This window comes from Leucopleurus acutus, assembly GCF_964270905.1.
Source record: "Leucopleurus acutus genome assembly, chromosome: 6".
NCBI lineage: Eukaryota > Metazoa > Chordata > Mammalia > Artiodactyla > Delphinidae > Leucopleurus > Leucopleurus acutus.
The window spans coordinates 7668363-7696263 of record NC_139149.1 but is presented as its reverse complement, the minus strand read 5'-3'; the positions used below and the strand labels follow the sequence as shown (position 1 = coordinate 7696263).

General features: G+C 60.8%; 2 protein-coding genes across 4 annotated transcripts in view; one reads left to right on the top strand and one right to left on the bottom strand.

The window, feature by feature from the left end:
* Positions 1–26: 26 nt before the first annotated feature.
* The window catches only part of LIMS2 (LIM zinc finger domain containing 2), a 35966-nt gene continuing 8091 nt past the window's right edge, over positions 27–27901 (bottom strand). The window contains exons 1-10 of one of the 3 annotated variants that reach the window (XM_082841454.1): positions 23238–23729; positions 17163–17322; positions 14857–14923; positions 14573–14693; positions 4164–4313; positions 3364–3514; positions 2386–2478; positions 1757–1805; positions 1516–1591; positions 27–865 (exon numbers count right to left, since the gene is read on the bottom strand). In XM_082841454.1, coding sequence (XP_082697580.1) covers positions 718–865; positions 1516–1591; positions 1757–1805; positions 2386–2478; positions 3364–3514; positions 4164–4313; positions 14573–14693; positions 14857–14923; positions 17163–17318 — 1011 coding nt within the window. In that variant the 5' untranslated portion in view covers positions 17319–17322; positions 23238–23729 and the 3' untranslated portion in view covers positions 27–717. The other 2 variants (XM_082841452.1, XM_082841453.1) reach the window with 2 other exon arrangements.
* Positions 9024–13155, top strand: GPR17 (G protein-coupled receptor 17). The gene has a single exon (XM_082841268.1). It carries the CDS (start codon positions 10249–10251, stop codon positions 11770–11772), a length of 1524 nt encoding a protein of 507 aa, XP_082697394.1. The 5' UTR covers positions 9024–10248; the 3' UTR covers positions 11773–13155.

Sequence of the window (27901 nt, the reverse complement as noted above, 5' to 3'; positions counted from 1 at the left end):
CAAACCACGCAAGCGCTGGGGTCGTGTAGAAAAGCCTTCATTCGTTGTGCAAGTGTGAGTCCCAACCCCAGGGTCCCACGCTGTCCTCCCCGGAAGGCAGGAATGAGCCGCCCACCAGAGCCCACCACCTCCTGGCCCCAGGCTGCACCGGGTAGTCAGCGGGTGCCCTGGCGGCGGGGCGAGCGGGGGCCCTCCCGCTGCTGCGTGGGCTGAGGAAGCAGGACTCGCCGGCCTGGCCTGGGCACGAGGCTCCTGCTTGGCTGAGCGCGTGCGTGGTCGGGGGACTGCAGGGTGGCTCCCCGGGGGCGCCCACCCACATGGCCCTGGGGTCCGGGCGGCCGCCTGGCCGTGGGCTGCACCTGTGCCACGGGGGGCGGAGGCTGGCCAAGCTGCCACAGAATGCGAGCCACGAGGCCTCCTGCGGGGATGGGACAGGTCAGGACAGGCCGGCCCAGGTGACCCTGGCCCTACTTGCTTCTGTCCCTGGAAGACCTCGGGCCGAAGCTGTGGACGAGGACGTGTCACAGGCTTGCCACGCCCAGGCCCCTGCCCCGTGGCCTCTGGCCTCGTGGAAGGAGGGAGGGGAGGGACGGGACGCCTTGGGGGGGGGATGCTGAGCGGAGAGGCAGGCAGGGAGAAGCCGCAGGTTCGGGCAGCGGGGGCGGGCAGCGAAGCCGGGGGGAGCAGGAGGACGATGGCGGGCGGCGGGCGGGCCTCTCAGGCGGGTTGGAGGCCCGCGGACTTGGGCTGCGCCCTGCGGGCTACCAGCTCCGACAGCTTCTTCAGCCGCTTCTTCAGCTCCAGCGGGAACTTCTCGTAGCACCTCTTACACACGGGCTTCATGTCGAACTCCACAAACTTGTTCCTGCACAGGAGGGGCAGCGGCCAGGAGAGCCGGGGTCTCCTCGGACCCCCGGCCCAGAGCCCACCACCTCCCCTACCCCAGCCTGTCCCCCCGCCAGCCGGCCAGGTCCGGGGGGCACCTTCTGGCCGGACGCCACGGGAGATGAGGAGACGGGCCTCCAAGCCTCCCTTTCTGCCTAGAGACTTCTCTGGAATGCTGAAACTCCAGAACCTTCCCTCTTGTCCTCAGACGCCGGGCCGCACCTCACCTCACCTCACTGCTCCAGCTGTCCTTCCCCTCTCAGCCTCCTAGGTGAGGTCTGGCTCCTTTGGCTCTGAGCGTGTTTCCTGCTCCCTGAGCCAGAGTGTCCTTCCCTCCCCAGAGGCCGGCGCCCTTCCGAGTGCGGAGGCTAGTGTGACTCTTCCTCCCACCATGCCCCGGGGGGGTCCCTGGACCTGCCTTCTCGGGGCTGGGGCTGCCCCTGCTCCCACTGCACCCCCAGGGCCTGATAACAGTGGTCGTTCAGGGAGGGTCCGACGAAGGGTAGAGCCCGTGGCAAGCCGACTCCAACGTGAGCCCCTGACGCGCTCCAGGGCGGGGGGGGGGGGGGGGACGCCCTGCAGGTCTCTGCCCTCCTCGGCCCCCGACCCCTGGGAGCCAGCACGACTTACTTCAGGGTGAGCCGGCTGTTGCAGGTAGAACAGGAGAAGCAGTGCACACACCAGGCCTTGTTGAGGGCCGACACCACTGTGAGGGGCAGATGGGGGCTTAGCGGCCGCCCCCCAGGCCAGCCAGAGGCCCAGCTGTGCACACGGAGGGCCAGCTGGGCACGCAGCTGCAGGACCCACAGCCCAGAGAGCGCGGGGGAACGGGGCCTGGGGCAGGAAGGGGGCACAGGGACAGGGGCCTTACCATCGCCCTCGATCACGTGGCTGCAGGTGTAGCAGACATCTCCAAAGAGCTGTGGACAGAGCGGGTGTTAAACATGCTGCAGGCATTCGTGCCCCAAGCTCAGAGCCAGGAGTGTGGTCCCCACCCACCCCCCAAAGGGCAGCTCTCAGCAGCCACCTGCCAGGGTACAGCCTCAGGCCTGAGGGCCCATCAGAACTCCCCTCTGGGAAAGACAGCAGGTGGAGGCACTGCTCCCCCTAAGGCCCCTCTGCTCCCGCCCGTGTCCTGAGAAGTGTGGGCAAGGCAGTCACCCTGTCCTCTGTGCCAGAAAGGCTGGGCAGCTTCGCCAAGCCTGGCAGGGGGGAGGGGATGGTAGTATATGTCACCCCAAGAGCCCAGGACTTAACACTGCCATCTCATTCAGTGCCCGGGGCAGGCCTGGGCCACAAGGCACGTTTCTCAAATGGGGACGCTGAGGCCCAGAGCGCTGCCCCGGTCCCGAGACCCTGAGCTCACAGGCCTGGCCTCAGCACCCACGGCGGGGCCCCGGGGGCCGCCCCGTGTCCTCTCCTGCCATGCACACAGCCGCCTTCCCAGCCCGCGCCCTGCCGGCTCCCCGCAGCTCCTGCCTCCCCTGTCCCGGGCCCTACCTGGTTGTAGTGGGTCTCACAGTAGGCCAGGCCCTTCTTCTCATAGTGCCGGTGCCCCAGGAACGGCTTCTCACACTTGGCGCAGACAAAGTGCTGGGGTGGGGGGTAGGGGTGCAGGGAGGGCAGCGTCAGGCCTGGAGCGACCTCCCAGCACACAGCCAGGAAGCGGAGGCTGCTGGGTGGGGGGCCTCGCTCGGCTGACACCTCCACGGACTGCTCCTGGTCAGCAGACCCCACTCCCTCCCTGATGCCCGGTGGCGCTGCATCCTCCCCGGGCCCACGGGGCACCCTCGGCCCCCGTGTCGGGGCCGGCGAGGTGCCCGGGCCGTGGCGGGTTGCACTGCCTGCCTCTGGTGCACACCTCTACAGGCCCAGAGTCACCGGGCACACCTTCCGCCCGTGGAGGCCGTGGCGTGTGAGGATTCACCCTCCCCCGGGGGGCCGGGGGCCGTGCCAGGACCCTCGCCAAGAGGCCGCCCAGGGCAGAGACTGTGGGACACAGAGCTGGCCCGGTCACAGGCTTGCACGCCTCCCTGCCAGGTGGTGTCCCTAAGGCCATCAGAGCCCCCGGCGCAGGGGTGAGTGTTCCCGGACAGCCAGTCGGACACACCTGAGCACCTCGCCTGCAGGTGGGCCGGACACGCAGCCACGTCCGCCAACCGCAATCCCACAGGGCACCCCGGGCCAGTGTCCCCGAGGTGTTCTCATGACTTTGGAATCCTCTAGAAGGCCAGGATGGGGAGGGAGGGAGGGGGTGTGCCTGCCCAGCCATGGCCTGTGGGCTCAAGTCTGCTGGGTCCCGTGGACAGACCTGTCCCAGACCATGGGTGAGGAGGGATAGCACCTGTGAGGAAGGTCCCCGCTGGGAGCTGGCCACATGGCCTGGGGGCTGGAGGGCGTGTGGAGGGGCTTCGGGGCCAGGCTGGCTGGGGACGGGAGCCGGGGCGCCCACCTGCTGTCCGGGCTGGCCTCGCTCACCTCCACGTGCCACTGCTTGCCCAGCGCGTTGACCACACGGCCCTCGATGGGCCGGCGGCAGGCCCCACAGATGGGGACACCCATCTTGTCATGGCACGGCAGGCAGTAGAGCTCGCCCTTCAGCTCGCGGGCCTCTGCAGTCAGCTCCTTCCTGGAAGACAGCGTGAAGCCCCCAGGTGACCACCCTGCCCTTCCGTGGCCTGTCGTGCTGGGAGGGTCACCCCAGCCCCTCCAGCGCCAGGGAAGCAGCTTCCTGAGACACACCGCCACCTCCACCCCCCACCGGCTCGGTCCCAGCAGAGCACCCGCCCGGGGCAGGCGTGGCTTTCATCTCTGCTCTCTTTGGAGACTTCCTGTGCCCCAGACGGGCCCCAGGGCACAGGATTCCCGCCCGGGCCTTGCAGAAGGCGGCCTGTGTCCGGCACAGATCTGTTTCCCGGGCCCCCGCCCTCCAGACCAGCACAAGGGCATGGCTCCGTGGCCTCTCCTTCCTCCCTCATCCGCTCCACCTCACGCTCACCCTCCGCACCTGGGATTCCCTCCTCTCGGCTTCACCGGCGGCGGGGGTGGGGGGCAGCCCTCCCTCACCCATGAGTCCTCCTGTCAGCCTCGCCTGAGAGGTGTTTCCTGCAGCAGTGCCCTCCCGGACCCATTCGACCTGCCCCTGCACCCCACTCTCCGGACGCCCCTCTCTGCCCCGCTGGTGTTCCCCTCCCGCCCCATCACTGCCCCTGGGCGGCCGGCCCACCTCCACCCGGCTCTCCCCCTTCCCGGCCAGCCGGGCCCGGCTGTGCACCTACCCGCAGTGGGTGCAGCTGAAGTGGTCTGGGTGGTAGGCGTCGTTCCTGAACATGAGGGGCTGCTCGTCGATGACCAGGTGGCAGCGCTGACAGACGTACTTGCCCAGGCCCTTGGCCTTCTCACGGTTGTGGCAGGGTCGGCACAGGTGCCTGTGAGAAGTGAGGTGGGGGTCAGGGTTAGAGCCACTCTTCCTGCCCGGGCAGCCTGGGCCACCCCCTGGAGAAGACGCCCCCGGGCCCCCGCCCGCAGCTTGAACGAACGCCTGCCGGGAAGCCTCGGGGGGCTCAGCTCAGTGGTCCAGAAAAGCAAGCTAACAGTCCTGCGGCCGGGAAGGCCACGGGTGCACCCTGTAAAAGGAGCCTCTGCACGGGGCAAAGACCAGGAGGAAACACGGCAGCATGCCGTGTTTGGACAGTACGGCAAATGTGGTGTTTTTCTTCTTTATGCTTTTTCTGAGCCTAGGACATCGTGTGTGGACGTGTGCAGACACTTCATGGGCATTTGCTGAAAATTTCATTTTATTTTTCAAATGTCTTTTAACACACACGAGTGACCGTATAGTGACTTTCGTGCCCAGCCCAGGGGCCAAGGAGTGCCAGGCCCGTTGGGCCTGCACGCCTGCTTCCTCGGGGGTCAGCCCGACAAAGAGGAACCCGGACGTCTACAGGCTCTCTCTGTCTCCAAAGACAAGTGCAGCTGTGTCAGATGGAGGCCCCCAGACCCAGGAACTGTCATTACAGAGTCTTTTTTCTAAAGACCTCAGAGTAATTTCTGATGTTACTCCCTCCATTGGGCCACAGCTGCGGTCTCTACCAAGAGAGAGAAATCAACATGGTTTCTGTTTCCTTGGGCCTCAAAGGCAGCAGGAATTTAGATTCAGGGTCCCCGGGCGAAGTTGCACAAAGGCCCCAGTGCACTGCTCCCATCCCCCACCTGCCACCCCGTCTGCAAGTGCTCTCAGCATCCGGGCCCTCCTTCCCTCCCTTTCCAGGTCCCCAACCCACTCTCACCAGCCTCCCGGCCACCTGATACCAGTGCGGGCCTCTTTTAGAGGCAGGTCAGGGAGTCCACTTAAGAGAGTAACTCTCAGACTCAGGAACCCCCAAGCAGGTGTGGTGGGCAGACCCTAGGTGCCAAGGCAGCCAACTCCATGGCCTTGACCGCAGTGCCTCCTACCGCGTTCGGGTCTGGACTGCCCTGTGCTTGCCCTGAGTGTGTCCTAGCTCCCCGGGGTGAAGGGCAAGGGGCCCGAGGGAGTGCCCAGCAGCCACCTGCTAAGCTGCTGACCAGCTCCCAGCCGTGCTCTTATGGACCCCGTGTGCCCCACGCAGGGCAGTGGCTCAGGACAGGTCTTCTGATGCGTAAGTGGGTGAATGATTGTAAAAGACAAGAAGGGAAGGACGGCGGGCGTCATCTCCCACGACGACGTGGCCACCGAGACTGGAAGGTCGTCTCCTGGCCTGGGACCCCCAGCTCACTCTACCGGCCCAGGGGCCACAGACGTGGCCTGTGGCTACAGTCCCCATCTCCCTTCCGTCCCCAGATCCCTGAAGCCCAGCGGGCTCTCCCCGCCCCACTCTCCCCCAGTCACCCCGTGCCCCAGCCCCATCCCAGGCCTCCTGCCACGGCGGGGCCACTCCCACGCCTGCCGCCTGCTGCGTCTCTGCCACAGACAGGGCATTTATTCCCTACAACCCCACTCCAATCCTGGTGACTCGTCTTTAGCAGTAGGACAACATGCAACCCATACGGAACGGTTTTTGTTCCAAAGATATAGAAATTAGCGCAACTCCTCAAAATTCTGTTGCAACCGTCAGTGCCCTTAAAACCACTACCATCAGTCACCCGACAGAAGCCAGCCAGACTCCCACATTTCAAGTCACCGTGAGCCAGTTCTCCCAGACAGCCACCCCGGGCCACAGCGGGGAGGGGGGCCGCACACCCCACCGGCTCCCAGGCATGACAGAACTGAGCAGTCCCGCTCTCTTGACGGAACCCCAGACGGGAAACGTCTTTTCAACAGACCTGATCCCGGCGCCAGATCTAAAGGCAACCTGCAGAATTTTTTCCCAGGTAGAATGAAGATGGAACCTAAGAATTTTACCACTGAGCTGCAACAGAAGAGAACAAAACACACACGCATACAGCCTGAGTTTTAGAGTGACACACGCTTGAGTCCAAATGTGGGCTCGGCCACCCCACTGGTTTGTCGTGGGCCAGTTACCTCACCTCTCTGAGTCCCAGTTTCCCCGTCTGTAAAATGGGCAGTGATCCCAAGTGCACGGGTTTGTGCGAAAGAATTTCAGACAGTACTTGTGGCAGGTACTTCCCAGGGATGGCTGTGTACATCTTTCAACGTTGTAACTGAAACGTCTTCTGAAGTCTTTTGAAATTAGGAATGGTGATTCGGCTCCCGGAGTTACCGGAGGCATCACTTTGGGAAAGACGGGGAGAACCAAGCACTGCTGCAGCCGTCACAGGAACAGCCACTGTCAACATCCAAACGCCCCGCAGACTCCCAGACCCCCAGGAGGAGCTGTGGGGCAGGTGGGCGGCGGGCCGCAGCGACCCTCTTCCCAGGCTTCCCGTCCAGAGGAGGAGCCCACACAGGCGAGGCCCAGGCCTCCGGGTCCCCACAGGCACAGACAGCGCCCCATTATGAGGCAGCCTGCAGCTGCGCCCCGCTCGAGATAAAGGCCGCGATTTATTCCGCACACCCAAACGGGGCCCCATTATACGGGGCAGGACACAAGGACCCTAAGCAAGTGTCCTGAAAGAGTCCCCTCTCATCGGACCGAACAAGACTCCTTGGCCTCCCACCCTCCCCATTCACAAGACCCCCTCTGCCGATGGCCAGTGCGGGCTTGGGCGCCCAGGCCCGTTGCCATGGCGGCCAGCCCCTCCCTGGCCCCCTCCCCGCCTGCCTCCCAGGAAATGACTCTGATCTGAAACGTCCTGTTGTGTCTGTCGGTCCCAGCCAGGCCTCCCACCCGGCCGGCGCCCACTCTGCGGCTTCGAAGACAGTCGCACACTCGGCCTCTGTGCCGCTCGGTGGCCCAGCTGGGGGCGGGGGGTGGGGGGACGGCTGGGACACACTGGAATATTCACGGCCCAGCGGCAGCAGAGGCAGCCAGAGGAGTGGCCCACCACACAGGGGACCCCTCAGGAATGAAGCGGCCTTTCAGGGCCCGAGGGGCTGCAGCCTCGCCTCCCCTCCTTAAATAGCCAGCCGGCCTCCACCACAGCTGCGCGGAGCCCACCACCCACCCACAGGCTGCAGCCCACCTGCCGCCCCAGAACCGCCGACAGAGGTAAGGGCAGGGCCTGGCGGGGCGGGCGGGGAGCTCAGGCCCAGCAGAGGCGGAGGCAGAGCAGGGCAGTGACGCGAGCCCAGCCCCAGCCCCGAGACGCCTCTCTGTGGTCGGGCTCCGACCTACTTATCCAGGCCGCCCCGGTCTGAATGAGAGCAGCGCACAGGCAGTGTTCCTGTCTCCCTGTCGGGGCTTTTAAAGGAAGAGTGAGCGCCCGGCCTGCGGTCCCACGGCTGCAGTGACAGCCCCCGTGCCCCTCACCTCGAGCCAGGCGGCTCCGGGAGGGGCCAGAGGAGGAGTCGGGAGGGAGAGGTGCTGGCGGCCGATGCCCGGGAGACGGCCACCCCCCGCCACCAGGCCCGCCCACGTCCCCTCTGCGGAGGCCAAGCCCTGCGCCTGACCCACGGCCGGCCGGGGCCCCAGGCCCGCCCAGGCCCGGGCCAAACTGCACGCAGCGCAGTCGCCCTGCCCGAGCTGAGCGACACGCCGAGGGGCAGCGAGTGCGGGCGTTTCTGCGGACCCGCGGAGCCCCTGCGGACCGCACGGCAGGACCAGCACCGAAACTCCTAACGTGGGGGAGGGGAGAGGAACCCCGGCAAAGCAGAAGCGAGCCTGAAAGAATTCTGAAACCAAGTCTGCGCCCCCGGAGAGAGCACGGCGCACGCAGCCTTCAGGGCTGGGAGGCGGAGGGCACGGGGCGGGAGCAGAAAGCCAGGCGCTGGCCCGCCCGCCAGGTGCCACCTGTGCAGGCACGCGGGGCCCACGCTCGGTTCGCTGCTCTGCCGTCACCATTGTGCTGCTTTTTGAACAAAGGGTGGCGCCAACTGTATCGATGGTCCTCGGGCCAGGCCCCCGTGGGAGCCGCTGAGCCAGGGAGGAAACTCCAGCACGAGCTCTAGCAGCCGGGAGCTGTCAGCCTCCACGAGAAAGGCAGGTGGAGGTGTTGGCTGTCCCCGCCGGGTCTTCCTGACCTGACTTCCTACTCCAAGGCCGTCGCCCGGCCAAGTGACCCTGGGCAAGTTAGCTGATGCTAAGCCTCCGTTTCCTCATCTGTAAAATGAGGCAACTGACGCCTGCCCCTCAGGACTGGTGTGCGGTGTCCGGGCAGGCCCGCCGCCTCATGCCGGCCAGAGGAGGTGGTCAGTACCTGGAAGTGGCCCTGACGGAGGGGCCGGGTGACGACTGCACCGCCGCGGGGCACAGCCCGAGGTCAGCCCAGAGCGGAGGGCACCCAGCTCAGCCCCTCCCCAGCCCCAGGTTTGCAACAGGACCCCTCCCTCACTTGGCCTCCAGACCAACCCCCTCAAGTCACACACACCTGGACCAACAGGCAATAACCCCTGTAGTAGAATTTCAGGCAGCCTGAACCACTCTGGAGCCAGGAGACATCATCTGGGCAGGGGAACTGCCCTGGACCCCTTCAATAATTAAAATGTGACACGATCGGGCAAGCGCCCGCCCTCGGCTTGAGGACGACGGGCCAGATGCTCTCTGCCACTCACCCGCGGCCATCTGTGGTGGTTCACGAGGCACGAAGCTGCTGCCGGCCCGACAGCCCCTCGTCCCCGCCGTCTGGACCACCCTCCCTCCCTCTACCGTGGGAACCCGTGCCTGGGGACGGCACCCAGCCTCCTCCTCAGGGCTGACGTGCCCATGCCCACGGGGCACCTGTCAGCCCTGCCAGGGCATGAAAGGGGAGGGCTAAGAGCCAGGAGAAGCTTGCAGGCAACCTGCTCCGGGTCCTGTGGCTCGGCCGGGACGCGACGCCGCGCAGGCTGCCCCGCTTCCTGCTTCTTCCCGCCTCTCCTTCCCCCCTGCAGCCCAACCGCACAGGCAGGGAGTGGAGGTGTGGGGGGGCGGGGCTTCAGGGGAGCCCCAGAAGCTGCGCTGCAGGCAGGGGCGCGCGAGGCTGAAACCGACCCCAGCTCCGGACTGTGGACTGTGTGGGGTGTGGACAGAGGGCGCTCTGGCCCGGCTGTCCTGCCTTCTCCTGCCCACACCCCCGGGTCCCAGGCCTGGCGAGGCAGGCGGGCTGTTAGGGACCTTCCCTCTCCTTTGTGGATCTCCCGAGTTGACCAAAATCAAAATAGGAACCTGTGACTCTGTCTGCTGGGGCGGCAGCAAGGGTCACCCACTCAGACCTGGGGTCGGCAGACAGAAATGGCTTGTTAGCAAGGCCAGTAGGGCTCCGAGCTGCGCGGCCCCTCAGGTGTAGGTAAACCAGGCGGGCGAGGCCAGGCGGAGACAGGCCGCCTCCCTGGGCCCCGGGCCTCTCCGGGGCTGCAGATCTTGGCCAGAAAACCCTGGCAGGTCTCTCTACCTCTGGGAGAAATGGCTCTTCCTCTCCTGGGAAAGAATCCGCCTCTTGGTAGTTCAACTACCCTGGGTGGTCAAATACCCGCTGCAGGCCTGGGGCCCAAGGGCTTTCTAAAACACAGGTCTCCACTCGCTAAGATGCCTACCGTGGGGCCGGTGGGCTAAGTCCAGAAAGTTCAAGAGACCTTGGGATCCAGGCCCGGATGGCCTTCAGGTGCCGGCAGACAGAGCAGGCCTCTGCCCTCCCTGACACTCTGACACTGCATTCCCAGCCAGGCCCTCCTGTGGCGGGTGGCGGGTGCCGGGAGAACTGGGGAAGCCGGTGGGCAGGCGGGTCAGGGAGGGGTGCGCAGGGTTCTCCCGAGGCTGAAGAGAAGATGGCCGAGCTCTACACACTGGGCCCTCAGGAATAGGTGACCCGCCCATCCACCCATGAGAAGTGGGGCTCAGGGGCCCCATGCACCCCGCCCCTCAGACAGCACACAGGGGAAAGGGACAGAAAACGTGGGGCTCCGCCCCCCGCCCTCGCACCCCCCAGAGCCTCAGACAGACAGGTCACCACGCTCTCCCTGTGGTGCTGACTCCATCCCCCAGGCCTGAGAGGTGGCCTTCCGGATCACCAGGGTCCAACCAGGGCCTTCACATGCCCTGTAGGGACGTGGCTGCACAGTGGGGAGCTGGCCCCAGCAGCAGCTTAGCACCCAGTCCCTGGTTTTGGTTTTGCTTCCTGCTGAAGTTCAGAGAGCCTGTGATGCCTGCCCACCCCCAGATGGACCCAGGAGGTGTCCTCAGTGGCCCCCGAGGCAATGCCGAGCGTGGAACAGGGTCGGGGTCGGCAGGCACCGCAGGCTTCCGAGGGCTCACGTCTGCAGAGGGTGACGCCCCGCCGGTCGCAGGCTCTCCGGGGCCTGTCTGCTTGTTCCCTCCAGGCTCAGCCCCGGGCTCTACCTCCAGCCAAAGCATGAATGGCCTCGAGGTGGCTTCCCCAGGCCTGATGGCCAACTCCTCCCTGGCCCCCACGGAGCAATGTGGCCAAGAGACGCCACTGGAGAACGTCCTCTTTGCCTCCTTCTACCTCCTGGATTTCATCCTGGCTTTTGTTGGCAACTCCCTGGCCCTGTGGCTCTTCGTCCGGGACCACAAGTCCGGCACCCCTGCCAACGTGTTCCTGATGCACCTGGCCGTGGCCGACCTGTCCTGCGTGCTGGTCCTGCCCACCCGCCTCGTCTACCACTTCTCAGGGAGCCACTGGCCGTTTGGGGAGATCCCGTGCCGGCTCACCGGCTTCCTCTTCTACCTCAACATGTACGCCAGCATCTACTTTCTCACCTGCATCAGCGCTGACCGCTTCCTGGCCATCGTGCACCCCGTCAAGTCTCTCAAGCTCCGCAGGCCCCTCCACGCCCACCTGGCCTGCGCCTTCCTCTGGGTGATGGTGGCCGTGGCCATGGCCCCGCTGCTGGTGAGCCCACAGACGGTGCGGACCAACCGCACGGTGGTCTGCCTGCAGCTGTACAGGGAGAAGGCCTCCCAGCACGCCTTTGCGTCTCTGGCCGTGGCCTTCACCTTCCCGTTCGTCACCACGGTCACCTGCTACCTGCTCATCATCCGCAGCCTGCGGCAGGGCCCGCGCGTGGAGCGGCGCCTCAAGAACAAGGCGGTGCGCATGATCGCCGCCGTGCTGGCCATCTTCCTCGTCTGCTTCGTGCCCTACCACGTCCACCGCTCCGTCTACGTGCTGCGGTACCGCGGCCACCGCGCCTCGTGCGCCGCCCAGCGCGCGCTGGCGCTCGGCAACCGCATCACGTCCTGCCTCAGCAGCCTCAACGGCGCTCTCGACCCCATCATGTACTTCTTCGTGGCCGAGAAGTTCCGCGACGCCCTGTGCAGCCTGCTGTGTGGCAAGAGGCTCCCGGGGCCGCCCCCCAGCGCCGACGGGAAGACCAACGAGAGCTCGCTGAGCGCCAGGTCGGAGCTGTGAGCCGGGGGCCACCGCCCTGAGCACCGCCTCGTCCACAAGGACCAGCCCTCAGATTCACCACCAAGGAGGAGCCCGCCTCCGCCCCAGCGGCCCCGAGAAAACAAACTGCGGGCTCAGCGGGCCGCCACCACCTGCTCCGAGGCCCGAACTCATCACCCGGCGCTGAGTCCTGTCTTCTCTGCCACGCAAATCCCTGAACAGGGAGCACAGAAGGGACCAGACGGCCACCCCCCTGCGGAGACTGGCCCTGCTCACTCACAGCTACAAGACACTCAGCAACGTCACCCCCTGCTGAGGGGGCAAGGAGGCCAGAAACATTCCCTGAACAATGAGCGTCTTTCTCTCCCAAGGGCCGCCTGCGAGGTTCCCAGCCTCCTTCCCCCGACAGAAACGCGCAGCGGTGAAGCTTTGCAGAGAGGATGCCGGAGACAGCTGCAAACGGCCCAAGGGAAGAGGGGGCACTGGAAGCTGGGCGGGGGCGGTGGGGGGGAGTCTAAAGGTTTTCTCTCAAGTGCAAGGTGCTTTGAGGTCCCTTTGTGGCACCTTTGCCAAAGGACTCTGCATTTAGGGGACACAAGCTATAAATTAGAACCCAACACTGTAAGCACATTTCAGGGTGGTCACCAGGTGACAGCCAGCAACACGGCGGGGCCCGTGAGGCACATCAGCTCTCCATCCCTCCCGCCAGAAACCCACACACAGACCTGCACGTGCCCGACAACCCCAGGGCTTCTCAGCAGCTGCCCGGTCCCTCCCGAGTCCCCGTGGAACACACGCTACGGGTGGACGGGCACAGGGAACTGAGCCTTGTCGCCGCCGGGGGGCGGGGAGGGCAAGGCCCAACCTGCGAACCCGGCTCCCACTAACCCAGACCCAGCAGGGGCAGAGCCCCACTCCTTCCCAAGAGGCTTCCACCAGTCCCGGCGGGCCAAGCTTTGAGCCGTTTTGCTTACAGGGTGGCCTGATCGCCCTCACCGGTCCTTTCTTGTACTTGATTGTACTGACCATAAACATAACTGTACTTGAATAACTGAAGGTTATTCTGTTTGGTTAACACAACTCCCTCCCCAGAACTTTTCTTCCCTCTGACCCAAGAATGGCAAAGCGGAGGCAAAGGCAGCAGTGTGGACTGTGGTTCTGGTGGCCCTACGGTGGGCCTGCCCCGCGCAGACTCTGAAGTTCTGCCCCGTGGGCTTCAGAGTGCCGACCTGGGCTGGAGGGTGTGCGTAGGGCCCCCGCACTCCTTTCATCACAGTGATACTTTACTTTCCTGAGCACGTCCAGACTCTTCCGGATTTTTCCAGCAGAGCACCGGAGTAGGGGTCCCAGCGTGAGCTGCGGCTCAGGCCCACACCCGGCAGGTGACCCCACGGACCAGCATGGGACGCCCCCCCCCGCCCCGCTGCACTGTCTACCCCCCGATGGTCTCTCAGATCCGCACCCAATACCCAGGCTGCTACTGAGTGCTCTGCAGACACCAAGACGGACAACACGCGTCTCTGGTGGGGCAGGCAGATGGGCGAGACCACGACGGCAGCGTCAGGAAGGGGTGCTCGACAGGCACCAGAGAATGTGACAAGTGCCCAGATGGGAGGGCATGGGAGATGGACAGCTAGGGCGCTGCTGATGAGGCAGGCCTGCTCTTCCCTGAGGCCTGGCTGTCGGCAGAGGGGACACTCGGAGTCGGTTGGTTGGTTGGGCTCCGTGGCATTTGGGGTGCCCTCTGGGCACCAAGTGGAGCTGGCACGTGGGCAGTGGGGTACTCTGGGAGAGGTCTGGGGTGGAGGCGGACATCTGGACTGCCCAGCACACACTCACCATGTGAGGCCCCGGGACTTTGGGCCCGGTGCAGAACCCCAGAGGAGCCCAACGTGGAGAGATGGGTGGAGGAAAGTGAGCCAGGAGAGGAGAGGGGCAGCGCAGCCGTGAAGTAGGGGGAAACTCCCAGAACACGGGGGCCTGGGTGCCCAGAGAGGAGCGGGGGCTGCCGTGAAGGCCGCGGAGACACCGACCAGCCTGGGCGATGGGGAGCAGACGGGAGGACGCGGCTGGTGGGCTGGGGAGGGCTGCAGGCAATCGCTGTGGAAAGAAGGCTCAGAGGGTGCTTTGAACCCTGGAGGCCACCAAGCCTGAGCCCTTAGAAAGGGAGAGAGAGCGGACCAGAGCCATGAGCCCCTGCTGGAGAGGGTGTGTGGGGTGAGCAGGGCTTTGGGGTGCAGGGACACAGCCCCCACTCTGACAAGGCAGGGGGCAGCACAGACGCCAGGCGGCAGGGTGCCCATCCGTTGGGGAGGGGGAGGGAAGGTCCTGGCTGTGGGTGTGATGGTGCAGGGACAGTGGGGGGTCGGGTAGGAGGGGGAGAAAAGAGCAAGTCTTCGTGGAAGGTGACAGCTTAGCCTGCTGAGGAAACCTGGGCCCCAGCTGAGCGCTGTCCCTCCAGCAGTGCTCGTGGGGCGTGAGGACGGCGGTGGGCGGCCGGGGCCAGCACCGGGGGTGGCCGGGCAGGCAGGAACTTGACTCAAAGCTCCTCATCCTTCCGCTGCACCAACTTGGGCCTCTTGGGCACCCGCTTGGGCCGCCTTCCTCCTTGCTGTATGCTGTCAGCCTGCTCCCTGGAACAGCCTCGAGCCTGGGGTGGCCCCCGACTCACCATCCCTCACTCTCTCCAGGCTCCGTCCTCACCCGTACACTGGACAGGGCTCTCCCGTCCACCTCGCAGGGACAGGGCCGCACGGCAGCCCCATCCGCAGCCTGCAGCGCCTGGACCGGGCCTGGACCCGTGATGAGGGGCCCAGCTCACCTGCCGGCGTTCTTCACAAAGCCCAGGTCGGCCAGCTCCACGTCGCACAGCTCGCAGCGGAAGCACCCGGGGTGCCAGTTGTTGTTCATGGCCTTGATGACGCGGCCGATGATGAACTCGCCTGGAGGAGAGAGGTTCCTGCTCGCCTCGTGCCCTGCCCCTCCGCGGGCCCCTCCCAGAGCCGGGAGGGTGGCGCCCGCGGGAGCCCAGGGCCGATGCTCTGAGGGGCAGAGCTCTCTGCCCACCCGCCTCCCAGGCAGCGCCGAGGCCTGTGGGGCCCTTACCGCAGGTCCTGCAGCACGGAGCGAACAGCATCTGGAAGTCGTGTTCGCAGTACTTCCGCCCCTCGAGCTGCAAACGGGGCCAGCAGACAGAGGACAAGGAAGGCACTGTCATCCCCCGAGCTGCGCTGGCCCGTCTGCTGGGTGAGGACCTGCCCTCGGGGACGCTGGACAAACACCCCACTTTGTGCACCTGCTACCACCACAGGAAGCTGGGGGGGGGGCGGTGCGGGGAGGAATTCCAGACAGTGAGCTGCCGTGCAAGGCCTGGAGATGGAACGGGACTGGCCTGTTCGACTTGGGGAGAGTGCAAAGCGCGGGGCCTCGAAGAAGCCGGCAACTCAGCAAGGCCAGCCCCGCAAAGGGCCACGGCTGCTTGCAGAAGATCTCGGCCCTGCTGGTCTCAGGAACGAGCTGAGGGCTGGGGGCGGAACGTCAGGCTAGGGAGGGCGGGGATCGAGTTTGAGTTCTGTGTGAGAAGTCCATTGAGGCCCTCAATGAAGGGCCATTGAGCTGGCCCTTGGCCCTGTTTCCTGTGTGAGAAGTCCATTCCCCCAGCGGCCACAAAGGACCCAGGGAAGGGACACAGAAGGAGGGACACAGGAAGGGGGGCAAGGGAGTCCTGCAGCCGCTGTCCCCATCTGTCTGGGCAAGGAGGGCCCTCACACTGGCCCCAAGTGTAGCCCCAAGAAAGCCCCTGCTTTCTTCTCCCTTGATAATTGTATTTGGTTTTCCCCTGTTCTCTAAAATGAGTGTCTTATTAAGCTGCACCTGGCTAGAGCCCTAGCCAGTGACCTTCAGAGGCGGCAGGAATTTAAACTGTCGCAGGCACATCCACAGCGCCCTGCCCACATCCCCCCTCCCCCCACCCCCGCCTCCATCATCGGCCAGCATTTCCCAGGAGGCACCACAGGCAACAGCAACTCCTACTCTGCCAGGCAGATCACACACCCCACAGCCATCTACCAGCCCGTCCCATCAGCTTGGAAATCTATCCAGCCTCTGAGCACTGCCCTGGTGTGCTGGCAAACATTTCACAACTGGCTCTGAGGCTGCCTTGTAGCGTTTGCCGATTTCTATGGTATAAATATTCCCACCCGTGGTCAATTTCAAGCTACCAACAGACCTCCGCATGGAGCTGAGAAGAGACGTCAGTAGCCACCACTGTACGGTGTTTCCAGCACACAGGCATAATAACAAATCAGAACCTCAAAGGCATAGCTGATCGTGAAATGTAATGAAGTAATTAGGAAGTGGTGAGTTTTGAGTATCTGTTACCTTTGTCGTTTTTTTAAATTAATTTTTATTGGAGTATAGTTGCTTTACCATGTTGTGTTTCTACTGTACAGCAAAACGAATGTTACCTTTGTTTTTAATACAGTTTTATCTCATTGTACGTCTATATCATTTAACTTTTAGTAATGGCTGTGTTTAACAACTGGCTTGCAAGGCTGCTGAAAATTTAACGATCTGCTCTTGTGACCCAGTGCAGCCCAGTGTAGGCCCCTTCGCTTCCATCTGGATTACCGAAATAATCAGCTTCTGGTCCCACCTGTTCTCCTAGCTTCTGTCCCCGCCGCACACAGTCTCTCCTCAGCATAGCAACCAGAGGTCCTTCTCTAAGGTCAGACAGACGATGTGACCCCTCCCCTCCAGACCCTGCAGTGGCTGCTGCCCCTCCCAGGAGGAAAGCCTGAGGCCCCACGAAGGCCCACGGGGCCAAGCAAATCTGCCTCCCCACTCTCGTCTTCTTCTGTTCCCTCTCCTTTGCTCTGCTTCCATCACACCGGCCCCCCACTGCTCCCCAAATACCTGCGTGCTCCAACCTCAGGGCCTCTTTGCCCTTGCTGTGCCCTCTGCCGAGAGCTCTTCCTGCAGGTACACGCTGCTCTCTCACCTCCTTCAGGTCTGCTCAGACATTCCCTTCCCTGATCACCACCCCCCCCCCCCCAGATGCCTTACAACCAGAGCACTTAGCACCATCTGGTACACGTGGGTTACGTTTACTGCATGACCCCAGGGAGGGTTAAGTGCCACCACGGCAGGGCGTTTGCACCCCAGGGCCCCCCAGCTCTGCCCAGAGGTGACAGGATGAACGGCGACTCTCCTTCAGCACCCGTGGCCACTAGGAGAACACCGTTCACATCTCACAGGTAAGGGATGGGCCCCGAGGTGGCCGGCAAGGTCCTCAAGGAGCACCGCTCGGCTCGAGGGCTGGCGTGTCTGCCTCAACAAGAGGACCATGGCCAGGCACGGCCCACAGGCTGCCAGAGGGCAGAGCCTGAGCGGGGTCCGCGGAGCACGCTCACCTCGTAGAAGAGCCCGTCGGGGAAGGGCCGGAAGCACTGCGCGCACACGAAGCAGTGCTCGTGGTACAGCTCGCCGTTGCTGTTGACAATCCTCTCGGCGGGGGTGAAGCGGGCCTGGCAGCGCTGGCACACGGCATTGGCCAAGGCATTGGACATGTTACTGGGCGGGAAGAAGGAACGGGCAGGTCAGGGCCTGAGGGCCGCACTCGAGGGACACGCTTTCTGGGGTGAAGACAGCGCTGTGCTCACCCCGGGTCGGCCTTGGCACCGCAGGGACTGAGCCACACAGGCGGGGCCACGCTGCCCGGCACTGGCTTGGGTCACCCATCCCTGCAGCTACCTTGTGCCTCGGGCACATTGGGTGCCAGCGCATGCCAGGCCATGGTGGCCTTCCCAGGTGACAACCCTGCGCGGCCAGCGCAGCGCCTCCATCTCCCAGATGGACAAGCGGAGGCCTGGAGAGAGTGACCCGCCCACCACCAGGGCCACAGTGGGCGGGGGCAAAGCCTACATCAGAACCGGTCCCCCGCCTGACTCTGGGGCCCCGACCTTCCCCCACACCCTGCAGCCCCCGGTGCCCTACACAGGGGCTCAGGCGCAGGCCCGGCCGTCGCCGGGCTCACGCCGGCCACAGCAGTCACGGCTCAAGTCCGTTGCTCTCACTCACAGGGCGGCCGGGGCTGGCCCTCGCTCTCCAGGCCCAGACGCCCAGCCGTGGAAGGACCCTAATCACGGCCGTGGCCACGGGTTACAGGCTGTTAGATGACGGACACACAAGCTTTCAGCGGGGTGCCCGGCCCACTGTAAGCCCGCAGCGGACGGCGCTGTGCTTGTCCGTGTCACTGACCGGGCCCCCAGGCTGCTCAGTCATGGCGCTGGGCCGTCTCTCGAGGTGTCAGGGACACTCGGCAGACACAGGGGAGTGGCTCGGGGTTTACACACTTATTTAATCCCCGAGGCCACCCTGCTTTCCTAAGGCTCAGAGGGGTTAAGTAACTTGCCCAAAGTCACAGAGCAGATGACAGCGTCCAGATTTGAACACAGATTGGTCCGACTTCAATGGCTCTTTCCCCTGCACCACGACTTAGTTTTAAATCACCTGCACCCCCAAAACATATAACCACCCTACCATGGGGAAGGTGAGATTGTGAATATTGGGGATGGGAGCAGAGTGGGGAGCGGACCTCCTCATCCACAGAAGGGCAACTGCTGTCCCCGGGGAAGCGGCAGACATCCCGCCGGGAGGCGTGGAATCCGAGCTAAACTACAGGGGGAATGGCCACACAGACAGATGTGTGCTGGCTCCAGGCTGGGGCCCCAAGGCTCAGGCCGGAGGAGCCTGGCTGTCAGCCCCGACAGTCTCTACAAACGCCCAGCACCCTGATGCCTGTGCCTTTGGCTACAAGGGCGGCAAAGAGATTTTGTCTCGTGTCGACTGGGTGGGCACAGAAGGTCAGGCTCAGTGAGGAGAGATGTAACCAGTTGGCAACGTCGCGTAGACGCGTGCGGTGGCACGCGGCACGTCTCCTGAGAACATCTCTTCAGCCTGTTCCGCCTCCCGGGATGCAGAAGCCCACCCCTCCCTCGCCACAGCACAGCGAGGAGAATTCTCAAGTGAGCAATGCTCGTGCTGGGGTCCCTAGGCGCGATGAGCCCAGGAGGTGGGAGAGGGCTCTGCCTGTCAGGGGTCTAGGTGTGGACAGTGGGTCTAGCGGAGGGCCGCTGCCACGTGGACGCGGTCTGGAAACCGGGCTGGGGCACTCTCTGCTCTGTTGGAGGAGCCCTCGCGGCAAGGGCAGGGCCGGTAGGCTCCTTGGCAAGCCTTGCCAGGCAAGTGCACCTCTGCATGCCTCTGCCTGCCCCCAGGTTACTCGGGGGACCAAAGCCGTCTCCTGCATCCATACTTAAGCCAAAGGGGCCATGAGGCAGGACAGTGGCAGGAGGGATGGGCAGAGCCCAAGATGACAGGGAGGCTCTGTGCACAGTGGCCACAACCCTCCTTTCCAGCTCCCTGCGGATCGCCACGAGGCGATCGGTACCAGTCGCCATGGGCTGGGCTGGACTCTGTCAGCACAGGCATGGTTTCCTGTCCCAAGAACACTGTGAACCTGGAGGCCTTGTTCTCCCCAAACACACATACCCAAGGTGGCTGGGAGGAAGTTCCAGTGCCTGGCCACGAACAAGACCTTGGCAGGTCTTGGAGGAGTCAGAAGTCAACAGGAAATCCTGTGACTCTTGAGCCTGGAATTCCCCACTGAAAGGACCCAGAAAATGAAGCCAAAACAAGAATTCAAGCGCAGCCCCAGGCTTCCAGACTGTTCCAGACCTCTGGACCCTAACCAAGCGAGTGCACAGCAGGCCCATCTTCAGTTTGCCTCTCCAGAACTCCGGCCTCCCCGCAAGGCAGACGTTCGGGGACTGCGTCTCCACGCTGTCACCACAGCAGCCGGCCCCCAAAAGAGCAGCTGGCCCTTCACTGGTCTGGGTCTAGTTCCCTGGCTGGGTCCCTGGGAGTCTCAGGTCAAGGATTCTGCCGTCTGTCCCCGACACACCTCGCAATAAGCCCCGGCACAGACAGGTGGGGTGCGGGGGTGACCACCTCCCCCCTGCCCCACCAGCTGCCCCAGCCCAGGTCTCAGCCAGGTGCACCCCCGGCATCACTTCTGTGGCTGCGTCCCCACGGCCCCTGCTCCGGACCGCAGAGAACACCCCAGCTCACTGGCCGAAGGCAGACGGATGGGCCGACGTGCTCATGTGCCGGACAGCCGGACCACAGGCCCATCAGAGAAGATGCCAGCTGTCCCCTGCAGGAGGAGGCCGCTCTGGGCTCCACCCCGCGAGGTTAAACCCTGACAGCCCTAGCCCCCAGCTGTGCACCTGGAAGAAGGCGCCAGCTCCTCGGGGCCTCATTTCCTCATCTGCAAAGAGGTCCCCAGAGGAGCAGGACCTGCCCCGCAGAGCTGAAGCAAAGAACTCGCTGCCTGCAGCATAGGTACAGCGCGTGGAGCACAGGGCCGGGCAGGCCAAGCGCTGGATACAGAGCGGTTGTTGCCGGCAGCTCAGGGACCCCACCACCACCACCCCACCCCCCACCCCCCGCCGCCCCGGCCCAGCAGCGCTCCCTGCAAGGACAAAGGAGGGAGACGCGCATGCTACATCCTCCTTCACACATTCCGCCCGAGAGCCGGGAGCACAGTCTGCCCGGTTACCTGCAGGGAGACACCGCCGCCCCGCCCCGGCTGGACAGCACACAAACACTGCCGAGGGCACGGCCACCACCTAGAGGCCAAACCCCAGAGCTGGGGGGCGGGGGGCACACCTGTGCTCCCGAGCAGGGGCCATGGGGATGCCGTCACAGAAGTGCCCGCTCCCTGAGACGGGCTGGGGCAGGAGGGAGGTGGTCACCCCCACCTACCCTGTACCCTACTCCAACCCTCCGCGGCACCCCAAAGGCTCTCAGTCTTGACAGCCAACGCAAGCCTATTTGTTGCAAGACGTCACTGAGCTCTAGCCTGGGGTGGGCTGGAGGGAGTCCTCTCCGAGCCAGGTCCTCGGGAGGGGAGGTTGCTGGTTCCAGATAAGGAAACTGACGTGCAGAGAGGGTCAGAAGCCTGCTGAGGTCACACGGATTGGACCCGTGCTCTCTCGTCCCCTCAGCTCCTGGTGGCATCACACAGGCATGACCGTTCACGACGGCTTTTTCAACAGCCCCAGACCATCCCCCACTCCAGTGTCCCACCCACCAGAGCCTAGAAAGCCAGCGTGAGGGCCCAGGAATAGGCAGGGGCTGGCCACAGGGGGCCTTTGCGCACTCGAGGGTGAGTCCGTGTCGCTGAGGCCAGGTGATCCCGCAGTCAGTCACAAGCCAGAAGCTCAAAGAAATACCAAGCTGAGGTTAGCACATGAACGTCTGTGCGTGCGTGTGTACACGGGACTCTCCTGAGGCCTGATCTTCACTATCAGCCCTGCCCTCCTTTCATCTGGCTCAAGCTCTTGTGCTGCATCCATACAGTGACACCAGCCTCCAGCTTGGCCTCTGGCCCATCAGGGCTCTGGTCGTCCACTCCGGGCTCACTCCACAGATGTCCACGGTCATCCAGAGGCCAACCGGTGAGGGTCCCCGTTCACTCAGGTAAGTCACTTGGCCTCCCGCGCTCTGGATTCCCCACCGGAGCAGTGGGCTTGTCCAGTGCCCATCCTGGTGTGGCCCCTGGTGAGGGGCCTGAGACACGGATGCAGGTGCAAGCCCGGCTACAACAGGTATCCCGCGGGTGGCCCTCTGCAGCCTCTGCTCCCTGCCCCCCACCTGACGGCCTCCCAGACACCTTTGAGGGCTCAACCCTCAGCCCGGCTCCGGAAGGCTGCCCTGGCCATGCGCACACCATGAGCACACAGTGGGGCGCACGTTTACCGCGGTGCATCAGCCTCTGGGTTCGCTCTCCTCCCGCAGCCTCCAGGCTGCCCACCTCTGTGACTGCTGCTCTGTCTCCTCCCTGAATCCCCACCCCCTCCTCGCAAACCCCATGTCCTTCCCGCAGCTCCTCCCCCACGCCTCCGGGGGTCCCACCTGCTATTTTGATGCCAAAGACCCCAAGCCCACGGCCCTCACCGCCCTCACCCCCTGCAACTTCGACATGTCCAGGAGCCCCTCCTCCAGCCCCACCCTCACTCCGGGGGCTCCACTATCTAAGTGCCCCCTCAGGCCCTCCCCACCCCAGGCTAACTCATCCTCGAGATGCCCTGAGGTCCATCCCGTACCCACAGGTTCCCCCTCCCAGTCCCAAAGGAAGCTCTCCTCATTGCCTCACTGGCAGTTCTCCCCGGGATAAAGCAGTTCAGGCTTCAGAGTCAGTCCACCCTGGCTTCAAGTCACAGCTTAGCCATTTTTTGGATGGGTGATGTCCAGCGCGTTCCCTGACCACCCAGGGTGCTCATCTAGAAAGCGGCCAGAAAGCGATCCGAGTCTGAAAGCGGTCGTGGAGGTTACCTCGGGCAACTTATCTGAGCGCCCCATCCTCAGCGCCCTGCCCAAGAGTGCTGATCCCAGGACAGCAAACCCGGCTGGATTAAGCCGCGCCCTGCCCCCCATGGCCGCCACGCCCGGCGCCGAACTCACGCCCGGGGCAGCCGGGCCGCCGCCGCCGCCGCCGCCGTCGGAAGGGCCAGGCGGGTGTCCGAGGAAAGGCCCGCGGCGGCAGCTTTCCGGCCATTGTCTCCCGCACCCCCGCCCTGCCCCCGGCCACCTACCCGGGCGCGGCGGGCGGCGAGCTCTGCCGGTGCTGGCGCCGCCGGTAAAGCCCCGACGCGGCGAGCGCGCCCAGCCGGGCGGCCATGGCGCGGGCCTCCTCCTGCCGGCGCGTCGCGGGCCGCCTGCTCCGACCGGCCGTCGGACCCCAGCCTCGGAGGGCAGGTGCGGCGGCGGGCAGCCACCAACGGCCGGGCTGGGCCGCCGGACTCCCGGCGTGCGGGGGGCGCCTCGGCCCCCACCCCTCTGCACAGGAGCTCACGTTACGCACTGCGATCTCCAAAGGGCAGCAGAGTCAACTCCGAATAGAAAGGATATTGTTCCCGCCGCGGGGGCAGCACAGTGAAAGCTGAGGCTGGCAGGGTTGGGTCCAGGCTGGGGAGGGAACACGCTGGGAAGATCCCAAGGTGCACCGAGGTGAGAGGTCTAGTCCACAGTGGCAGGACAGGATGCCTGGAGACCCCGGGTTGCCAGGAGCCTCCGAGGAAGCCCTAAGCCCCCTGGACATGCTGACGATGGTACAGTCATCTGAGGAGGGCAGTATGGGACTGAGCCAGCTTAGGAATCCTGCAGTCAAGAAGCCGATGAGGGATTCCCACACATGCCCACGTTTGCCTTGTTCCCTTCCCTGAGAACCTGCAGCCACCTGGGAGACCCAGACCAGGGCAGCCCGGTCCCTGGATCTGGCCCACAAATAACCATCCACCCCAAAAGGGGTCCACACTGTCAAAAGCTAGAGGGCAGGTAGCCCCCCAGCTCACCACGGAAAGCAGAAGCAGCAGCCTCCGATGGAAGACCACCAGAAAGGCAGCGTTTCCATGCCTTCTTACCTAAAGGGACTGGCGGGGTTACTGTGATCTAAGTGCAAACACCCACGGCCAGCATCTCAACTGTGGCCACTGCTGGCCGGGCAGGCACCACGCGCAGCGTTAAATAAGGATCCAGAGGCCTCGCAGAAATCTATAACCTAGATTCCATTTCCCTGGAAAACCTTGCCAGCGGGTCAAGGAAGCGTGAGCAGGATCTTCCTCTGCCTTCCATTGTTCCAGGGCGCTGGGCCTCCAACACGGGGGCAGGAGGAAACTGAGGGGGTCCATCGAGACTCAGAGGCCAGTCCCGGACACCGAGGAACACACGTCATCTAGTAAATCCAAACACGAGGAAGTGAGTACTCATTAACTACCCTGGGGGTCAACCCCCAAACACAGCCAGATGACTACGAACATTGGGTGCAGTATATAGTTTGTCAAAGCAGCTCAATTCCAAAGGTACCAAGCACTGATCAATTCAACAAATATTTTCTTAAAGGTGGCCCCAGGGTCTAAAGGGCAGAGAGAAGCTGAGCCTGGAGCCAACAAGTAGAAGGATCACCTCCCACCTGCTGATGTAGAGAGATGAATGCTTAAGAAAGCTAGTGTAGAGAGTTTTCTTAGAGCAGCTTCAAGTCGATGGCCTGGGGCCTAGGCCCCTCTTACCAGTGGGGGTGGAGGTACCAGTCACACTGGGATCCCCAGCCAGCATTCTGGCTCCAGAGAACACAGTTGCAAAAACACAGTCAGAATGATGTCAGCAAAAATGGCAGAATAAGGACCTCTGAAAGTTTGTCTTTCCATAAAAGCAATGAAAAAACTAGCAAGGAATGCCAGCATCACCTCTTTCAGAACCCTGTAAATTAACCAAAGACTTACAGTAACCCAGAGAGCAAGAAGAACTGCTGAGAAGACATACAGATGACCAACAGGTACATGAAAATACGCTCAACGTCACTAATCATCAGGGAAATGCAAGTCAAAACCTCAAGGAGATATCACACCTGTCAGAAAGGCTATTATCGAAGGGCTTCCCTGGTGGCGCAGTGGTTGGGAGTCCGCCTGCCGGTGCAGGAGACACGGGTTCGTGCCCCGGTCCGGGAGGATCCCACGTGCCGCGGAGCGGCTGGGCCCGTGAGCCATGGCCGCTGGGCCTGCGCGTCCGGAGCCTGTGCTCCGCAACGGGAGAGGCCGCAGCAGTGAGAGGCCCGCGTACCGCAAAAAAAAAAAAAAAAAAAAAAAAGAAAGGCTATTGTCAAAAAGACAAGAAATAACAAGTATTGGTGAGGGTGTGGAGAAAAGGGAACCCTCTTGCACTGGTGGTGGGAATGTAAATTGGTGCAGCCACCATGAAAAACACTATAGAGGTTCCTCAAAAAATTAAAAATAGAACTACCATATGATCCAGCAATCCCACTTCTGGGTATTTATCTGAAGAAAACAAAAACACTAATTTGAAAAGATATACACACCTCTATGTTCATTGCAGCATTATTTACAATAGCCAAAATATGGAAACAACCTAAGTGTCCGTCAATGGAGGAATGGATAAAGAAGATGCGGTATATAAATGCAGTGGAATACTATGCAGCCATAAAAAAGAATGAAATCTTGCCATTTGAGAAAATGTGGATGAAACTTGAGGATATTACGCTAAGTGAAATAAGTCAGACAGAGAAAGACACATACTGTGTGGTCACATTTGTACTTGGAATTTTAAAAACAAAACAAAACAAAAAGCCCAGGTCAGATACAGAGAACAGATTGATGGTTGCCAGAGGTGGGGGTGGGGGGGATGGGTGAAATGGGTGAAGGGGGTCAAAGGATACAAACTTCTTTTTATAAGACAAATACATCATGGGGATGTAACGTACAGCATGGTGACTATAGTTAATAATACTGTATTTCATACTTGAAAGTTGCTAAGAGAATAAATCTAAAAAGTCCTCATCACAAGGAAAAAAATTTTTTATAACTATGGTGTCTAGTTAACTAGATGTTAACTAGACTTATTGTGGTGATCATTTCTCAATATATACAAATATCAAATCATTATGTTGTACAGCTAAAACTAACATAATGTTGTATGTCAATTATACCTCAGTAACAATAGAGAAATTTAAAAAACAACCAACTGGGAGGGGGTTATAAAAGCTGAATCTTGGTAAGAACACCTCTTTGGTGTTTTCATTTATCCTAGTCCTTAATCCCCACTTCCTAACTCCATAGCTGCCTGGAAAAGTAACTGGCTGCATTCCCAGTAATGAGGGAGCAGAACAGGGTGGAAACTCTTTCAAAGCTTCATTCCCAAAGGAGAAAGACCTGGTCTTCCCTGGAAGATCCCACTTGAAAGGCTGGTTTTTATGTGACCTCACTCACACTTACCCAGTGCTCAGAGCCTCTCCTGGGGTGAGTTTTTCAAATGTATTACTATCACAGCTACCTATGTATTACTATCATAGCTGCCATTGTCACAGGCAAAGGGGACAGTTGGGCAACTGACTAATCAAAAAGCTTAAAAGGAAAAACCAAGGAATGAGATGTCCTTAGGGGCTTCAAAAAGAACCGACATATTCCTGGGAATCTAGAAGGCCATGCGAATGCCCAGGGCTACGTGCATGCTCAGGAAAGTCCTTAGAGGGTCCTAAGCTCTCACTTCTGATGGACCTTTTGGGCTCTGTACAATCAGGAAGTGAAGACTAAGGCGGAGTTGTAAAATGCCTGGTTGGATGTTGAAACTGTGCCCCAACATACACTCAGAGCCTTCAGTAAAGGCTGGGAGACTTACTGGTTTCAGATATTCAAGAAAATCTCTGTCCAATCATTAGCTGACTACTAAACTAACCAGGCAGAGACTTCAGTGGCCACAAATGACAGAGATACAGACTTTACAGAATCTGTTCAGAAAACTCACTAAACAAACAATAAGCAGCAACAACAAACCCTGGGGAGTAGGGAGAATCTGGTTTCCAGAGCTGCCACGTTATTTTATTTGAAAAGTTCTGTTCTCAGCAAAAATTATGATACACGCAAAGAAACAACAAAAAAAATGACCTAGACACATAAAGAAAAGAGCGATCAACAGAAACTGTCCCTGAGGAAGCCCAGATGTTAGACTTACTAGACAGACCTCAAATCATCTGATACAAATACGTTCAAAGAACTAAAGGAAGCCAGATCTAAAAAACTAAAGAAAAGTATGAAAATCTCTCACCAAATGGAGAATATCAATAAAGAGAGAGAAATTATAAAATGGGACCAAAAACAAATCCTAGAGTTGAAAAGAAATACTAAAGAGAGTCCTTCAGGATGAAACGAAAGGACACGAGACAATAATTCAAATCCACATGAAGAAATTAAGAGCAGGGACTTCCCTGGTGGTGCAGTGGCAGTTAGGAATCCGCCTGCCAGCATGGTGGGGACACAAATTCAATCCCTCATCCGGGAAGATCCCACATGCCTTGGAGCAACTAACCCTGTCCTCCACAACAACTGAGCCTGTGCTCTAGAGCCTGTGAGCCACAACTACTGAGCCCGTGGGCCACAACTACTGAAGCCTGCGTGCCTAGAGCCCGTGCTCCACAACAAGAGAAGCTCCTGCAATGAGAAGCCTGAGCACTGCAACGAAGAGTAGCCCCTGCTCACCGCAACTAGAGAAAGCCCGCACGGAGCAACGAAGACCGAATGCAGGAAAAAATAAATAGGGAAAAAAGAGAAGAACCTGTTAAATTATTTAAAAACAAAAAAGAAATTAAGAGCAGTAAAGGTAACCATAAGATAAATATAAAAGACAGTATAAATGTATTTTTTGTTTGTAAACCTTTTTTTCCCATCTGGTTTAAAGATGACTACATAATGAAATAATTTAACACAAAAGAAGGCAATGGTGTAGGAATTAAGAAACAAAAAAGATGTAAGACAAATAGAAAAAAATAGGAAAGTGGCAGATGTAAACCCCAGTTATCAGTAATTACATTAATATAAATGGATTAAACTTTCCAATTAAAAGTTTTTTGAATTTTTTTAAATGGATATTTTAAACGTGATCCAACTATATGCTTTCTACAAGAGGTTCACTTTAGATTCAAAAACACAAAAAGCTGAAAATAAAAGAATGGAAAAGATATACCATTCAAACAGCAAACAAAAGAGAACTGGAGTGGCTATACTATCAGACAAAATAGACTTCAAGGCAAAAATTGTTACAAGAGCAAAGAAGGAGATTTTATGATGATAAAAGAGTTAATCCATAAAGAAGAAATAACAAGTATAAACATATGCACCTAACAACAAAGCCCCAAAATACCTGAAGCAAAAATTGACAGAATTGAGAGAAAAATAGATAATTTAAAAATAATAGCTAGAGACTTCAATACTCCACTGTCAATAATGGATAGACCATTATATAGAAGCTAAGCAAGGATATAGAAGACATAAACAACACTATAAGCCAATTAGGCCTAAAAGACATCTATAGAACACTCCACCCAACAATAGCAGAATATACATTCTTCTTAAGGACACATGGAATATTCTCCAGGACAGACCATATATTAGGACATAAAACAAGCCTCAGGGCTTCCCTGGTGGTGCAGTGGTTGAGAGTCCGCCTGCTGATGCAGGGGACACGGGTTCGTCCCCGGTCCGGGAAGATCCCACATGCCGCGGAACGGCTGGGCCCATGA

Bases quoted from the DNA above. Each gene is read 5' to 3' on its own strand.
- GPR17 (XM_082841268.1), top strand. From the start codon at position 10,249: ATGCACCCCGCCCCTCAGACAGCACACAGGGGAAAGGGACAGAAAACG.